We start from the raw sequence: 17,820 nt of genomic DNA, 5'->3' as shown, positions 1-17,820 counted from the left end.
AGGGATTGAACCGGTGTCCCTTGCTGTGGAAGTGCAGAATCCAGACCACTGGACTACGAGGGAAGTCCCTCCACTTCCCCCTTTCAATACATTGCTCCACCCCTTCATGCAGCTGCATGGCTGTGACAATAGGAAAGAGAAAATGGAAGAGCTCTTTTTCAACACCAACTCTCCCATATATTATGGTGGAAATGAAAGGCTTGTATGACTAAATATAGATGTCGAGTATCTTACAAATACTTGAGTATTTTAGGAAGCGGGAAATGAAACTGGCTGTAAGCAGAAATCAAAACTATCTAAATTCTCTCTAGAAACGAATCTTAAACGTTTGAATCTCTGTTTTCGGCAACCTGAAACATTCATGAATTTGCTTAGAGAATGGCATGACAAACATCTCTTATTGGGATGGATGAATTGAACAGAGATGCTTGCCAACATGCTTTTTAATGGTGGTGAGCCTTCCACTATATTGCTCTGCTTATAGTAGGTGTTCAATAAATATTTCCAGAAAGAAAAAAGAAAATAAGGCAGAGAATGAAAGGGAAAGAGGTCATTCTATTCTCGGAGATTTCGGGAAAATGGGTATTAATTCCATATAAAATAGATGTAAGGAAATATTCTGTAAAATGCTTTAAGACAGTGGGAGAGAAACCTACTTATTCAGTTAAAGAGATTTAGATGATTTAGGGCAGAAAACACTGACATTCCATTCCCAGGCTCCTCCAGGCCCCTGTACAAGTACACAAAGCCATGTACACATCAGGTATCCCAACTCAGACCTCGGGCCTCCAAGATCAGTTCTGCCTCTTAGTGATGCTAGTTCAGAAATGGGGAACCTGGGTGCTGCTCCTTTGTCAGGTGGCAAGAAGGACCCCAGAGCCACTCTTGGAAAGGCAAGAGTTGAAGTTGATGGGAATTTCTTGGTCTGGGCCTTTCTCTTGTTAAATGAGTGCAATGCTGCCAAATTAGGTTCACTGATACCTTTTTCAGCAGCAACATCAACATGAAACTCAACACACCTAAATGGAAGACCTTGGAAGAGATCACAGATTGAGGGTTGAGGTTGGGGCAGAGTCGATATTTCTGTTTTGAATGTGCCCGTGCATTTTAAATTTGTCCTTTATGCTAAGTGATGTCTCTGAGTTCCTCTAGGGAAGAGGCTATGATAAGCCAATTGCCAAAGTTAGCCATGATGTTCAGTAGAAAATTAGTCTATAAAATAAGCTAAAAAAGACTACTTTGAAAGAGCAACATTTTTTAAATGTCCAAAGAATATTTTTAAAAAAGCATTCCACTTGGGGCTCCAGCTGTATTGAGAGTCAAACTATTTGGAATCTTTATAGACACATTTTAACAGAATCAATTTAGTCATTAGGCATAACAATAACGCTTGTGCATGCTCAGTTGCTTCAGCCACGTCTGACTCTTTGCAACCCCGTGGACTGTAGCCCACCACGCTCCTCTGTCTGTGGGATTATCCAGGCAAAACTACTGGAGTGGATTGCCATGTCCTACTCCAGGGGATCTTCCCAACCCAGGGATCAAATCCTCATCTCTTGCATTGCAGGTGGATTCTTTACCCACTGAGCCATACAGAATCTGCTTGCCAGTACAGGAGGCATAAAAGGTGTAGTTTCGATCCCTGGGTCAGGAAGATCCCCTGGAGTAGGAAAAGGCAACCCACTTCAGTATTCCCACATGTAAAATTCCATGGACAGAGGAGCCTGGAGGGCTATAGTCTATGGGGTCACAAGAGTAACTCTAATAGAATCCATCTGTTTTATATTTATTATGCTACAGACACTTTGCTAGGCTTCCTCATATCTCATTAAGTCATTGACTTTCTCCACTGATGATAAAGGAGAGTGTGTCTAAAATTTTAGCTTAGGGACACAGTCTTTAGAATCATACAGATCTAGGCTTGAGTCTTAATGGCTGTGTCACTTGGGCAAGTCTAAACCTGTTTCCTCATCAGTAAAATGGGGATAAAAACAGTACTATCTTCTTCCTATGTTGCTGGGAAGATTGAGATAGTCTCATGAGACATTCAGCCAAGTGCCAAGGGCACAGTCAAGTGTGCGATGAAAATTAAATCTTGTAAGTATTCTTATTTGAACAGGTTATCAATACCAAATATGACTTTTCCCCAAGAGGAAATTAAAACAATGGCCTTCAGTGCCATCCCAAGAGGTGAAAGAGGTAAATCATCCTCTGTCTCCATTGCCTTCTCCCTGGAATGGTCATGCTAGTGAGGTCTGGGCCTAACAAACTGCAGAGACAGCAATGGAGGAAGAAAACAGTGAGAAAATAGTAGCTAGGGTGTCCTGTCGCATTGCAGGGGAGGGAGCAGCAATCAGGAGAAGGAAGTACCAGGGCTTAGGAGGAGAAGGCAATGGCAACCCACTCCAGTACTCTTGCCTGGAAAATCCCATGGACGGAGGAGCCTGGTAGGCTGCAGTCCACGGGGTCGCACAGAGTCGGACATGACTGAAGCGACTTAGCAGCACCAGGGCTTAGGAGGACAATGGGGACAAAGAAGAAAAGCTGTAAGGAGGACTTCGTTGGTGTTGTTCAGTGGCTCAGTCATGTCTGACTCTTTGCCACTCCATGGACTGTAGTCCGCCAGGCTCCTCTGTCCATGGAATTCTCCCGGCAAGGATACTGGAGTGGGTAGCCATTCCCTTCTCCAGGGGATCTTCCCGAGCCAGGGATTGAACCTGTATCTCCTGCATTGGCAGGCGGATTCTCTACCACTGAGCCACCAGGGAAGCCCCAGGAGAACTCTGGGGACCTGATTACCAGTATGAACCTCTCTACCTGCTCCTAACATCCATTCCTTCTCTCACTGCTGGAGACTTTGGGCACAAAGCCCCAAGGAGAGACAGTAAGGGAGCACCAGGCACCCTTGCTCTCTGGGAAGAACTCCTGGGTGGCGAGAGCCGGCCTCAGTGTGCAGCCGGGTCAGTGTCTGCTGTGGTCAGCCCAGCCCTGCAGAGCACCACAGCAGCTCTGGCAGCTCCCTGGGAAAGAAGAAAGCAGCATCTTCCATGTGTGGCAGACCCCAAAACAAAATAAGAACTGCGAGATTTGATGGACTCTGACAGGGGGAAGAAGAGAGCGAAAAAGATGGAACAAAGATGCCATTTTATAATCGTTGGCTCAGGTTCAGGATTTCACTATTTTCTATGGCAAGGAGCAAGTAAAAAAAAAAAAAAAATCCCTCCTGTTGATGAGTTTCGTGTTTTTTTATTTTACAGTCAGTGAAAGCCGGAGGGCACGGGGCTTCCGATTTTTCCCTCTCGGGGACCTGGGAGCTGGTGCTCTGGAGAACTCAGGGAAGGGCAGGATGGCCAGGAGACAGCAAGGCCCCCAGCAGGCAGCACGAGTGGAGGAGGCACCGGGGCAGGAGGACACACTGTGTTTTCAACTCAGATTCTGTGATCTTTCTGCCAAACGGGGGTTTACAAAGCGAAAACCTCCAGAGCATTCTCATACTTTCTGGCTTATTCGCCTGGTGTTCATCTTAACAGGAATCAGCTGCTTGCCTTCTCACTTCTCCAGCATGTTGCCGGGGAGAATTTAGCATCTGGTCTGGCTATTATTAAAAACAAGAACATCCTGCTCCCTTGGGAGAACAGCACCACTGGCAAGAAATGGACAGAGATATTTGCATTCAGGATTCCAGAGCTGGTTTCGGTTCAATATCTGCTCTCCCCCCCCCCCCCCCCCCGCCACCCCCAACCCAGGCTTTCATTTTGAAATTTCCCCATGCATCTGTCATCCGCATCGTGGTCTCCTCTTGCCCGAAACAGAGAGACAGAGCGTAATTTTTCCTTTCACTGGGAGGCAAGAATTGCTGGAGTTGTTCAAATACTGCCCGGCTCCTTCAGTGTGATAAAGTTGAACTACCAGAGGAAAAAAATTTTTTTTTTTTACAACTGCGGAAATGAAAAAGTAAACAAGACTGGGGCTGCATGGGTATTCAGACTCCAGCTTTTTTGTTGTTGTTTTCATCTTTTGCTTTTTATTTTAAGCATTGGGCTAGAAGCCTGAAGGAACCATATAATATGAAAAACCCTGAGAGGTTTTATTAGCCAATAAAAAAAAAAAAAAAAACTGAGTTCCTATTAACCACTTAACTCCTTGCTAAAGTTCCGCCTTGCATCCCTCTTGGATCCTTCCCTCCCTTGGATGCTCGAGAAGAGTGAAAGTCAGTCCAGAAGTCTCTCCTAAATGGTTTGAGTTCCCAGTGTGCCCCAGAAGTTGCGGTAGAGAATTACAGTCAGTAATAATCTCTGCCTTTCTCATCTGTAGAACCACTAATAAGATCTTGATAAGAAGTTGGATTTTCTGCACCCACATAGCCACACCCAGAAAGACTCTCTGGGCACATGGCTAAAAAGGAGAAAGGTCATTGTGATGTTCAAGATTTCAAAATTAAATGACTGTGAAGGAAAAAGAGAATGGGGTCAAGACATTACTGGAGTCTTATCACAAGTCCCACAAAAGGTTCCTCTCGTTTTAGGGCAGAAGAATAGAGAGAAACTCACAGAGAAACAGAAAGTGAAACTGGCTAGAGTTGCTGCACTGTCAAAGATGGAAGCAGTTATTAAATAATGATCTAATTTAAGAAGGAAAATGCCCAAGGAGATTTAAATCATAAAGCCATCGTATCAAGGCTCTCATGATTACACACATCACATGGTTTTGTGTGTCGGCCTTTTGCTATTTTTAAATAATACATTTGCACTTTTTACACCAAAGCATCCTCTGATTGTGTTTTGGGAGTTGCTGGTACCCTCATCTCTCAAAACCCTGCTCCGGCTCTGCCACTGTGTCCTATATCTCCTGACTCCGTGGATCCCACTCCATCTTCCTCCCTGCACTGGTTTACCTCTGGGACTTTGGCTTCTCAGAGAGAAATGCCGTAAGGCAGTAGGAGAACAGGGCCACAGGAGACCTGGCTGCAACTGTGTGTTCTGACCTCTTCTGCGTGGTGAAGACAAAACTAGTTCTTGAGGGGCTTGTGTGGAAGTTCTTTAGCTTGTCCCTGGCCCTCCCCAGCCCCCATTTTTTTCTAGCATTCTGCTAGATGGTCTTGGTTTCTCCATAAGGATGGTATCTCGGGGTGGGGGCGGGTGCAGGGGGGCAGGGGCGGTATTCCTCCCTTCCTATTGGCTGTGGAGTGACACAGAACTGGGAACAAAGCATGGCAATCACGAAGTGAGCTAGCTTTGTGATGCTAAGACATAAAGTAGGTTTTTCAGAAAACCCCACCGAGTGGTCAGACATCATCGCAACAAGATCGTAAAAAAAAATAAATAAATACGGTAAGTTTTAGTAAACGTTCAGTGGGTTTCTAGAAATTTGATCTTTCTGCTTTCCAACTGGTTGAGCATGTCTGTCAGGACAGCAGGGCCGGCTGAATCATGGAACGCTTGTGAATAAAAATGCTTTACAAAAATGAATAATAGCCCTTCTTAGTCGTCCACATCACTGTGCTTCTCACATCTCAGGGAGGCGGCCGGTGTCCCCGGTCCCTTCTAAATAACCTATTTGAGGAAGAATAATTGCTTGCGGGAGGAAGGTGTGCCTTTTTTTTTTTTTTTTTTTTTTTGCAGAGTTTGCAGGAGCAAGAACATCTGAGGCAAATAAATGCTGTGTCAAGGGGCATCTGTGTGTGCACCGAGCCTCATCTTTCCCTGAGAGATTGCTCTGGCACCTCTTTCCATCCCTTCCCCCTTCTCCTTCCCTCTCCCTCCCTTCAGGCGTGCATGTACCCATCATATACACACACACACACACACAAATACACACAGACACACACCCCACTTAGTGTATTACCCTTTACATCTGCAGTGGATCCTAGGCTAAATTTTGATGAATTTTTTTTTAATTTAATTTTCAAAGCCTCGCAATTGAATGGCTACTGCAATGAAGCCCTGGGGCAACTACAAAAAAAGGTGCTTGTCTTTGCTCAGAGCTCATAATTTAAATAAGGACCTATCCATGTATTGGTTACTACCTGGCCTTCCTTCAGCATCGTCTCCAGGCCCGAGGAGAGAGCCCAGGAAGGAAGAGCAGAGGTCCGGTGGAGAAGGGATAGAAGTGGCCAGGTCACCCAGGGCGAGGGAGAAGCCAGCTGCCCTGCTATCCCACATTCTCTGCACCAACCCCCGGAGAGCTCAGGCGGTGCAGACCTTCCCATGAAGGCATCCTTCCCAGGCCTTCTCAGCTGACTTGAGGAGCTAATGCATGAGTCTGCCTGGGGTCTCACAGGGAAGCTGGCCTGCGCTCACTGAGACAGAGGTGGTCAGTTGACTTCCCCCAGAAAAACTCAGAGACTACAAAATAGCAATCTTATCACAAACCACCCCACAACCAATAAAAAACAAAACAAAACAAAACCCTTGTTTCCTAGGGCAAGTCTCTAAACTAGCTTTAAATGATTGTGACAGACACTGAAACTGGATTGCACCCCCATTAACCTGATCATCTAGGTAGGGTTGTTTGCTTACATCAGACCAGCCGGTACCTCCATTTCTACCCTGGCTCTCGGCTGGGTCAGTGCAATTAACCACCCGCTTCCAAAGGGGTTGAAAAGTCAGCTTGCAAAGATCTGCGGGCCCTGCCCTCCCAGTGAACGAGGAGTGCTTCCTCTACCTCCTTTCTGGCCTTTCCAGACTGTTCTCAAATCCCATAAATATAAACATGTGGCTCTTCAACCGCATCTGCAGATAATAACTTCAGGGGGCTTCCTGTTTACATGGCAATACCCATTTCCCAGCCAAATAAACTCTGCGACAGAGAGCTGAGGTGTTTATGGGGCTGGTCTCGGCTGGGATTGAGTTAACAGGAAACACCCACTCTCTAAGAAATGTCTGATGATTCAATATTTGGGGGGCAGGGGGCACGAAGGGTCAAAAACACTGGAGAAATTGCTTTCTTCTTCCGCCGGTCGTTTCCAGTGAGAAACAGACAGCCCAATGAACACAGCCAAGCTGGACAGTCCTAGCAAAGCCCCACAGCTGTGCTGATCAAGGGCTACGCGGCCCGTGAAGCGGGGAGGAGGGAGGCAGTGCAGAAGGGAGAGCCAGAAGCCGTCTCCTGACACATGCAGACCTCAGGGTGCCATCAGGTGAGGTGGTGAGAGAGGGTGATGGGCATGCCTCCCTGGGAAGTCCCTAGGTGTCCTGCCTGATTCTTCTGTTCGAATGAGCAATGTCTTCTTACACTGGTTCTGCACAGAATGCCTAAGAAGTTAGAGCCTTTGGCCCAATGGTTCTCAATCAGGGCAATTTTGCACCCCACCCCGGCCCCGCCCCACCCAGGGGACATCTGACAATGTCTGGAGACGTTTTTCACCGTCAGGACTGGGTAGCTGCTCGTGGTAAATGGCCGGTAGAAGCCAGGGATGCTGCTAAACATCCTTCATTGCACAGAACAGCTCCCTGCACACACGCCAAAGAATTATGCAGCCTGAAATGTCAACAGCACCAAAGTCTAGCTCAGCACCTTTCCATAAACCAAGAAGCTGAGACCCCCGAGGAGGACAGTGATGCACCCTAAAGCCTGCTGCCACTGGACAAAGGCTGGAATGGCCAAGAGAGCCACCATGCCCACCTCCCATGCAATGCCTTTTAAAGTCACACAGATGTTTAACTTACAAGAATAAATAAATATGCATCCTCAAAGAGCTGCAAACAAGTTCCCCGGCCTAAGCTCACCCCAAGTGCTTTTAGGATGTCTCCTAGGCTTAGAAATGAGCGGTTGCTAAGCTCTTTTAGAAAACAGAGCCAAAGAGGCAAGAACGAGCAGATCTGAAAGGCAGCCTCTAATTCATAGCTTGACGTGGGCCCCCAGCCAGTGGTCATGCTCGTAGGTACTGAGGTTTCCCTGTCTCTCCCTGAAAGTGTGATAAGCCAAGGCATACAGACAGCACAGGACAGAAAGAAAGCAACCACACTAACCCAGGCCCTCGACCTTCTTGCAGAGGAGGGACTTACCAAAAATAAACAGTGGCCCAGAATAAAAGTCTCCAAACTAGAGTTAAGGTCACTACTAGTAGAATTTTTCTGAGGCTAGAGTTCCCCAGGCCAAGGTCCATTTTTACTCATCCTGGTCTTTGGTTGACTTTCTTTTTAGGAACCCCAAAGAGACGTGACGAGGAAAACAGATCGCCCTCCTATGGTTGGGTGGCTTTTGTGATTACAGTCAAGGGTTCACTGCTGGCCCTATATATGTGCCTGGAGATGAGAATCATGGAACCATCGAGGTTGCTCTCTTTCCACCCTGACTGGTCCCCTGGTTGGAATAAGGGGCTTTACCCAAGAGTGGGGTGAGCACTCCTCCTTCAGACAACAGTCTGATAAGGAAGTGAGTGCACTCCTAGATTCTTCACCCACCCATTTCTGTGTCAATCGCTCAGTTGTGTCCAACTCTGTGACTTTATAGACTATAGCTTGCCAGGCTCTTCTATCCATGGGATTCTCCAGGCAAGAATACTGGAGTGGGTAGCCATTCCCTTCTCCAGAGGATCTTCCCGACCCAGGGATCAAACCTAGGTCCAAAGCAGAATCCAGTGCTTACCAAGATGCTTTTCCTGTCACCAATAACATAGGATCTCTGCTCTCATCCAGCCCTGGCAAGTCCTATGACCAATAAGTGCCCAGGTGTAGACAGGAGCAGGCGTCAGACAAGAGAAGAAGCCGCAGATGAGAAAAAACCCAGTGTACACACATAACAAAACCAAAAAAGCCATTTTATTGAAAATTCAATTCAAACTTCAAATTAATATTACAATCATGAGAAAAATGCCAAATAATTCAATTTACAGTTGCAACATACAATACAAATAGTCCCTTTGAAGTTAAGAGTAAACTCATCCACAATCATGACCTGTGGCACAAAGCAGAATTTGTACAATACGTGCACGAAAGCAAGTCTTGGGCAACAGCGATTGGAAAAAAAAATAAAAATTGAAAGCTTGTATTTACACAAAATGCTACAAATATTTTTGTTCCACAGAAATCTAAGAATGGTAAAGCATATCCAAAAGAAATGGAATTTTATTCAGAATACCTAAGAAATGACTGTACGTTATGGTTTTGGCTGATAATATTTCAAAGTACTGCATGAAAAGGCAAACAGTTATTTGTAAACATGAAGTAAACAAACATCTAAAAACTTCTCACATAGAAAATAAGTTTCAAAGGCATTATCTTTTTTAAGGACAACAAATTCAAGGTTTGGGGAAAAGTCATCTTTTATTTATTTATTACGGTTCCTTCGAATGTCATAGGTATAATTATTGTTTTTGCTAATGCTTTGTGTTTTCACATATTCCCCTAGACTCTGAGTCAGTCGCTTTCCTGGGAATGGAGGGAACTCTTTCAGCCAGCACACCCATCTCCTCCCCTCTGATTCCACAATGAATGGGGCCTAATGGTGTGCAGTTCTCTGCTCACTTTTAAAAGGTCCTGGTCGGGGTAAGACGGCCTGAAGCGTGAACCACAGCTAATCTGTTGAATCTTTGAGTTCTAAACTGGATGTCATTTCACAAAAAATCTAAAAATCTTTGGTACCTAATCTGGAACTCTGACACAGGCTAAAACAGGTTTTTTATGTTGTTTTGTTCTTTAAAAAGTAGCCATATTGGTGACACTGTAAACCATGTCATTTTAACCTGAAGAAAGCACACTGCTGGCTAGGTCACGGCTCCATAGTAGCAGTAAGGCTTTGTTTTAATCTTGAAATCACAAATCATGCACGTGACTCAGTGCAAATTAAGGACTTTTTTTTTTTTTTTTTAAAGCAAAATTTAACCCCCAGGCTGAAAAAGGGCCAAATTTGATCTAAGAAATATAAACTGCCCCATTGAAATGGTTAGAGTGAAGAGAGAAGGAAGAAGTGCTTGAATTTTTCCCAAGAAAAAAAAACTTTTAAAGTGTTTCTGGGTTGCTGCCTGCAGCCATTACGAACATTTCAACACAAAAGCGTCCCTCAAGTCACTTAGTATGTGTACTGTAAACTTAAAAAAGCCCTTTTAACATTAAACAAGAATGTACAGATATAGTACCTTTTTTATTAAATAGGGTACAGCTGGCACTGGAGATAACATTTTTATGTCAATTAATTAAGATTGAAATGTGTAACCAGACACTGGCTTTTTTAAGTGCTGCTGAAACAAACACACATATTTTACACTTAAAAATAAATGGACGGTGGTGTGCTTCAAGCTACCACATACAAACAATAAATAGTATCCATTACTACTTCCATCTTTAGGAATAGAAAAGTGGCTTATTTATCTAGGCATACTTGGTATACAACCTTTAGAAGGCAAAGTGTCTTGGTTTGGTTTGGTTTGGTGTTCCCCTTGATTTTTATTAGGGGGAGTCAGGGTGAATTCCCAGGTGAGAAGCACAGGTCCAATGCCCCTTGAGCTGTCCCGAGATGCTTGGTGGGTTTATGAAGTGGGCTGGGGGATGACCAGGGAGCGAGGGGCTTCTGGGGGCTGGAGGCAAATCTCTAACAGGTTCTGCTTAGGGTGGCGGGGGGGAGGGTGGCAGGAGTCGGGCACAGATTTTGAATGAAAGAGCCCTGACCTGTGGGGGAGGTGGGTGGGGATCTGCCTGGTGGTGTCGTGACATGGTCCTGGCTTGGATTAAGGACCAGGAGAGCTCAGAGTGCCTCCGACAGGAGGGCTTCAGCTCAAGTTCACACGCAGTAGTAGACACCAGATTCCACCAAGCCTTGCCTTCCTGACACCCTCCAAGGTGAGAAATACAACGAGTACCAGAGGCTGTGTATGGGTCCCCACAGCCTGTGTGTTCTCAGCTGCCTGTTGGAACTTGCCTGCTCCTTCAGATGACCTTGCTCTCAGAAGACAATGACTTAATTCTGCTCCTTTAAATGCAAATTCTGTGGAGAGCTGCCAGTGGGGCCCAGGCTAAGGCAGATTTGGGTTCCCCTGACTTACTGTCTGGGTAAGGCGGGTGGGGTAAGGCTCCCTGGCACAGTTCTGCTCTCCTGTACCTTGAGTATTGTGACTGATCCTTCAGCTCTGTGTGTGGCTTTAAGCTGACTGCGTCTTTACCGTGAAGCCTGGCAATTTTGAGTTTTGCTTTAACTATGAAACCACAGAACGCCATTCTGCAGTTCAAGGATTCACTTGTGCTTGTCTTTTAATATGACGAGAGTCATCACTATTTCAAAGAAATTAGGAAACCACATCACTCCAGCATTTTATGCTGATAAAGGGCAACATAAGTGATAAAGGACTCAGGGTTGCTTTTTAAATCTCTTAATTATTGCTATTTTTTTAAAAAAGGCAAAGCTGTGTTAGAGGCAATCAAAGATCTGAAAAGAACGAAACATATCAATTCCTTCATACATCGCAAAAACAAGCTACATCTAAAATATTTGGAGATGGAAGTATTTTTTAAAAATCACATTGTGCCTGGATGAACTGAAATTGCTTAGCAATATTTCAGATATGGCTCTAGCCCACTGAAGAAATTTGTTATTTAATAAAGAGCACTTTTAGAGACCGAAGTCAACATATCAATACACTAAGAAATGTTTCAAGGGTCCAAATGTCATTAAATAATTATAAATATATCTTTAAAGTTATATGACCATTCACGTTAGCAAGTTACCTCAGATTTTACACATATTCATAATTTAAAAAAAAAAAAGAAGACAAATAACACACAGCCAAACGCAAACACTATCTCTACCATTATGGCTATAATAAGGTATTGCCATTTTCAGTTTCGAATAAAAGAAGGAGTGGGTTGGAGGGGGCAGGTGGTTCAGGATTGGATTTCCTTTTGGTTCAATGGGAAAAGGAAAAAAGAAGTATGAAAAAGTAAAATAAAATAATCTATCCTGATCAGTATTTTTTTGAAGTCACTTTCTTAAAGTAGGAAAAATAATAATAATAAAAACAACTGAACCAAACAGTTCAAATGAGTACTTGCAGAAAGTATGAAAGCAAAAGTTTGGAACAGTTACTCTGAATGGATGGCAGGGGAGTGGAAGCATTCCTTTCTGCCTCTCTTCCCTTCGCAGGCACCTGGACCGGCTTTGTAAGCGGGTCTGCCCAGGGCACTGGTCCACATGTTGCGGCGCCGTGAACCGTAAGGACGTGTGGTTTCAAAACACAGAGAGGAAGCGGCTTTGCTCTTCCTCCCGGACTTGGAGTCCACCTCTCTGAACAGGCATCTGAACGGATGATTGAGGATAAGAGACCAAACGACAACAGCGAACAAAAAATAACTTTTTTTTTTTTTCCCTTTGTTTGTTTGCAAAGGTACATGTTTAAATAGAAAACGATCTGAAACCTGGTTAGGACTGTCTCTTGGGCCTTTTGCTTCACAAGATTTACCCTCTTAGGGTTGCAAGATCGTGACAGAGTGACTGAATGCCAAAAAAAAAAAAAAAAGAAGAAGAAAAGAAAATTTTCTAAAAAAACAGGCACTTTGTAGATAGCGAGTTGATATACATATATATGCACTCTCTATATATGTATATGTCGATACACTGGGGATGTGGCTCCCCACCGAGACCGCTGGGGCCACTGCTGAGGAAGTTTCAATAGGGTCGCCAAACAGATTCATCCATTCTGCCACTAGAATTCAAAACGGTGGGGGAACTGCTGTGGCTTCCGTCGGCGTCAACGCCATCGTTCTGGGTGGGCAGGTTTGGGTTTAATAGCGTGCTGCCATTCGAGGTGGTGGTGCACGGCGGTAGCATTCTGGAAGGAGACCGATCTCCCCCGGGCACCATGGGGAACTGATAGGATCCTGACGAGGTGCCATAGTAGAGATATGGCGTGCTGCTGGTCTGGAAGGGTCCGCTCTGGCTTTGGGAGGAGCCGGGGTAGGGTGGTGGCAGGTAGGTGTGGTAGTGGGTGGTGGCGGACATACCGAGGGACATGCCTGAGGTGACTGGCGGGGTGTAAGTAAAGGTGGCTGGATAGTGCATTCGTGGGTTGGAGAAGCGGCTCTCAGTGAGGGATGAAATGCTTGGGAACTGCCTGGGGTCTGAAAAAGGGCCCAGTTCTGAAGCACCTAAAAATTACAACAGAAGATGGGGGGGGAAACATCTGTAAATATCAGTTAAAATCATGAAAGAATTTTTTTTTTAACAAGGAAAAAAAAAAAAGAAAACTTTAGCTTTTCCCCAATGGAACAGCAAGCCACAAACAGACTTTCAAATGCACCAGTCACTACACAGTCTTTTGGTTTTTTTTTTTTTTTTTTCTTTTTTCATTGTACAGTCTTTTAGCCTCAAGTACTTCACACACACCCCACCCCCCACCGCCCCAGAGAATCCCAAAGGGCTTTAAAAAACCCAAATACGTGCTAAGTTGTGCATGTAAACCCCATACTTCATGAGATTTCACTCACCAGACTTTAAGACTGAATCCTCATTGATTTTTTTTTTCTCCTCCCTTTCTGTTTCTTGTGGCACCTCAGATATTTGGAAGTGACCTTTATACTAAGTCTGACACATTTCTTTTTCTCACCCAATAATAAAGAAATTCCAAAATGATCCGTTTTGGTATTGATACTCTTAGTAGGGTCCTTTCATCAATGAAGGACTATAAAAAAGATTCCCTAACGGGCCTATCACTTGAACTTGTAAAATAATGTAAAATCCTCATCTTCGTCATCAGTTTATGTATTTTTTTCCTCATCTTAGTAACTGATTTCAAAAAGAAAATCAAACTAGATTTCAATGTTTTCTAGAACTAGCTTATGTACCTGGGGTCATATAGGAAGAGTCTGACCCTTAGAAACTGCTGAGGGTCCTAAGCTAGCAGGATTGAAAGTGGCTGGCACCTAGCAATCACTGCACTTCAAGTCTTGACGGGAGAAGCAAGACCTGATTAAGGCCACATGCCAACAGCAGCTTTGGGGAAAAGCTCCCTGGAAAGGAGAAAGAACAGGAGGGCATCTCACCATCCACCTACTGGGCCCGTATACCACCTCCTACAGAATTAGCTGCAGGCCAGTTTGAACTGGGAACCTGAAGCAAAGACAGTTTTCCCCTAAAACATGAGGTCCTTTAACTTCTAAAACTAACAGGATGCCTTCTTAATAGGTATTTCTGGCACTCAACTTATGAAACCACGGTTAGAAACCACTTCATGTGGAAATTAGTTTTCGGAAATGCCAAAAACTTATAGTTGTGATCTTTAAAGACTGGGTTATGAATTCCTAACACTGACAGAATTGTGACCAGCCTTCGATAATACCAGTGTTCTTAAAGATTTTGTTCACACCTGAACTCTTCCAATCCTTTGGCTCTCATGTATTTGCTTTTCCTACCACTTTTATCTATAAGGGAAAACACTCAGTATTCTTTTAAAATTTTTGGCCACACCATGCGTGGCATGTGGGATTCTTAGTTCCCCCATCAGGGATCGAACCTCTGTCCCCTGCACTAGAAGGCTGAGTGGGCCACCTTAACCACTGGACCACCAGTGAAGTCTCACTTGGTAATTCTTGAAGGCCTTAGTGAGCAGGTACTTCCTCAGCTTCCTTTTTATTTAGCCCCCGTTCTTGGATCCTAAAGGAAGTATCCCAATCCTCTTCTTTCAAGGTGCTGATTGAGAGTTGTTCATTTCTGTTAAAATACACACTGCCTTGTGTTCTTTGTAAAATGCTCAGGTTAAGTGCCTTAGTGGGCACTGATAACTAAAAGTGTTTACTTCAAAGCAATATGTCGTTAACAAAAGTGTTTCTCACTCATCGGGCAGTCTCAGCCAGACAACCCCACCCAGCCCAACCCAGCAATTGTGAAAAGTCTCACCTGCCTGGCTCTTCTTACTGAGAGTGGAAGGCCAGAGGCAGAAGTCAGAGGTGGCAGTGTCATCATCTGTAAAATGAGGGGATGAGCTCTAAGTTCCCTTCTGGTTCTACCATTCTATCACCGTGAATCCCAAGACAGCAGGAGAAGCCACTGCCTTGGGGGAGGGGGAGGGGAGGCTGGGAAGTTCCCACCCCTCACAGTAAACCTTCCCGGAATCCACAGGCCCCATAAGCAGAGGGGGAAAAGCTGGTGAGCAGCTAGCTTCTAATACCGGAAGCAAACACTTTCAAGATGACAAACCAAAACTCGCACAGTCTGGGCAGTTGCTCTCTGCTTTTGATAAATTCTTCCATCCTCCACTGGCCTCTCCCTAACCCCTCCCAAGTACGAAATGCTGACAAGTTCAAGTGTGAAAAGGTGCAAGGAGGGACGAGGACAGAATTGCCCACGGTAGTGCAGACGAGACCTGCCATCTCTCTGCCCCGGGCTTCTGTAGTGCCTGACACGATACAGGCCCGGCATGGAGACCACAGATGCTCTCGGCCAGCCCCATTTTCATCGCAGAGCATCTAGGTGAACTTGAGTCGGGAGAGTTAATAAGTGTAGGCAGGCCACTTCTGTACGCATTAAGTTCAACACTCAGCTCGTGTGAGAGAAACCAGAATAACGTGAGCAATTTCAAAAGGAAAGAAGTCACACTTAAAACAGCAGCGTTTGCTCCACAGAAGCACAGAGCTCACACAAATAGGCTCATCGATGTAAAAAATGCTTCTTGTGAGTATTTATACTTAAAATATCCTGTCCTTATAATTAAAATTCCATGTGGTTTCCCTTATTTTAATGCAGAAGCCCTATTAAAACCCTTTATGTGGGACCCTGCCAGTAAACTCCAACGTGGCTTTGAATTTATCTCTCCGCCCCTTACCCCCAACTTCTCGATTTTACCTGATACGTTTGGCTGATGTTTTTATTATCCATCACATGCCGGGATCACTGTACCTTTTGGGTTTAGAGATGCCGGCTAATGCAAATTGACATTCATTTTTCAATTAATGAGCTCTGGTTGTGGTTTATAGAACACAATGCAACAGGTTTCCGCTAGGTTTATAGAATTTTCACCAATGGCTTCCAGTCACTTAAGACTGTCAGGTCTTGAGGATTTAACTCCTTCTGAGCAAAGAGAGCTGATGTGGACTTTAAAGGGATTATACGGCCATTTTTATAACTTAAAAAAAGATGATTCCCTAGAACTTGCTTAGTTATTTTGTGTCACACTGCAATGCATTCTGTAGGAAGAAATTTTAACAACTTGCTGCAGTCTCACGTGAGATCTCTGATATAATAATCAGTGGTGGGGAGACTGAAAGAATCCTCAACTTAAAAAGAAAGAACTTAAACTCCTTCCTAACTGTCAATTATTTTTTATAATAATTATTACAGAAACAAATGCTATAACTAAATTTTCTTTCTATATGTCTAATCTCTTTTCTGTACAAGAACTGTTTTTCTTTTAGATCATCTTCTCAGGTTGTTCTGATCTTTGTGTCCTAAACTACTCATGCCCACATCACCAACCACAATACATACAACTACAAACCATTTACAGACCTAGATATTATATCAACTAAAGAAAATGTAGTATCTATTTATTAAAAGGATAAGGACGAACACCTGGAGAGTTCTGGAAGTACTCTTACCCCAATCTAATTTTAGAAACATAAAGCCAAAGCTCAGTAACTGCCCCAGTGATCTGCCTTGTAGCCTGAAGCTCCCCAGAGCCCGTTTAAAACTCCAGATCACAACCTACAGATTAAATAAATCCAGTACTGCCAGGAGTTACTTGAAGCCCAAGATAAACATGGTACATCTTCCCAACAGGCTGGCTTTACTCAGTCTGGAAACAAGCGGATGCTGTACGGTAAACACGAATATGATACGGACTAGCACGACTGAAGCGACTTAGCAGCAGCAGCAGCAGCAGCAGCAGCAGCACGCAACACTTGGGTGAGTTTTCAGGCAAACAAAAAAACTGTTTCAACAAAATTTCCCATTTGTAAAGCTTTAGAACACTTAGATGAATTTTTAGACAAATGAAAACTGATTTCAATAAAATTTTGCACTTGGGAGGCTTTAGACTATGCCCCCAGGTTCCCTAAGGTACCCATTTATCCTCCTCTGCTGGTTTGGGGTATTCTGGTGACAAAAATCCAAACTCCTCTTTTACTGTCTAGATAATCCTAATCTAACCCACTAAAAAATAGGGAAGCTAAACAGAGAAAGGGAACCATTTACTCTACAAAATCACCCAGCTCCAGAGAGGCAAAACCACGGTTAGACAAGACCTCTCAGACTTCTAACCTCTCTTCAATCTTAGTCACCCTCAAGGAATTTGGTTGACACAATCACAGATACAGATATATATATATCTGCCTTAAAAGTTCTATATGCTGAAATAAATTTGCTTAAAAATATTTAAGTAGGTTCTTCTGGTGCCCACATGTTGCCCCCAAAGAGAGTTACCGTCCTTGGGAGACTATTTAAAAACTCTTTCAGCACTTGCTGACCTAATTTGCTAAACAGTGAGCAATTAATTCAGTTATTCATGGTGTAATCTGATTGAGACCAAGGTCAAGGGCTTGATTCCCTTAGGACCTGATGGTTCCCTACAGATGCATTTTATTCCAGAATGACCCTCTGCACCCCCTGCCAAAGTCAGAGACCTGCAGATTTCTCTCATCAGAAAGAGAGCTGCAGGAAACTTGCTCATTGAAACGGCGGCAGCGGCGGCAGCAGCAGCAGCAGCAATTTTTCACAATCTAATATACCTGGGGAAGAATATATTGATGAAATGCCCATGAAGCTCCAATAAAAATAAAATCAAAGTTAAAAATAAAAATTCCTTGGGAATTCCCTGGTGGTACAGTGGTTAAGAATCCACTGGTTGGGGAACTAAGATCCCTCATGCTGTGGGGCAACTAACCCCTCATGCTAGACCAA

General features: G+C 44.2%; 1 protein-coding gene across 9 annotated transcripts in view; it reads right to left on the bottom strand.

The window, feature by feature from the left end:
• The window catches only part of RUNX2 (RUNX family transcription factor 2), a 344,141-nt gene that overhangs the window by 106,931 nt on the left and 219,390 nt on the right, over positions 1 to 17,820 (bottom strand). For 3 of the 9 annotated variants that reach the window (XM_060403664.1, XM_060403659.1, XM_060403662.1), the window contains 2 exons: positions 14,824 to 14,889; positions 8,743 to 13,076 (listed from right to left, as the gene is read on the bottom strand). The exons of 4 other annotated variants lie outside the window; for them this stretch is intronic. In XM_060403664.1, the coding sequence (XP_060259647.1) occupies positions 12,598 to 13,076; positions 14,824 to 14,889 (545 nt within the window). In that variant the 3' untranslated portion in view covers positions 8,743 to 12,597. Of the gene's footprint in view, positions 1 to 8,742; positions 13,077 to 14,823; positions 14,890 to 17,820 lie in introns of those variants that run through there. 2 more of the 9 variants (XM_060403661.1, XM_060403663.1) reach the window with 1 other exon arrangement.

This window comes from Ovis aries, chromosome 20, assembly GCF_016772045.2.
Source record: "Ovis aries strain OAR_USU_Benz2616 breed Rambouillet chromosome 20, ARS-UI_Ramb_v3.0, whole genome shotgun sequence".
NCBI classification, from domain to species: Eukaryota; Metazoa; Chordata; class Mammalia; order Artiodactyla; family Bovidae; genus Ovis; species Ovis aries.
This window is presented reverse-complemented; position numbering and strand designations above follow the sequence as displayed.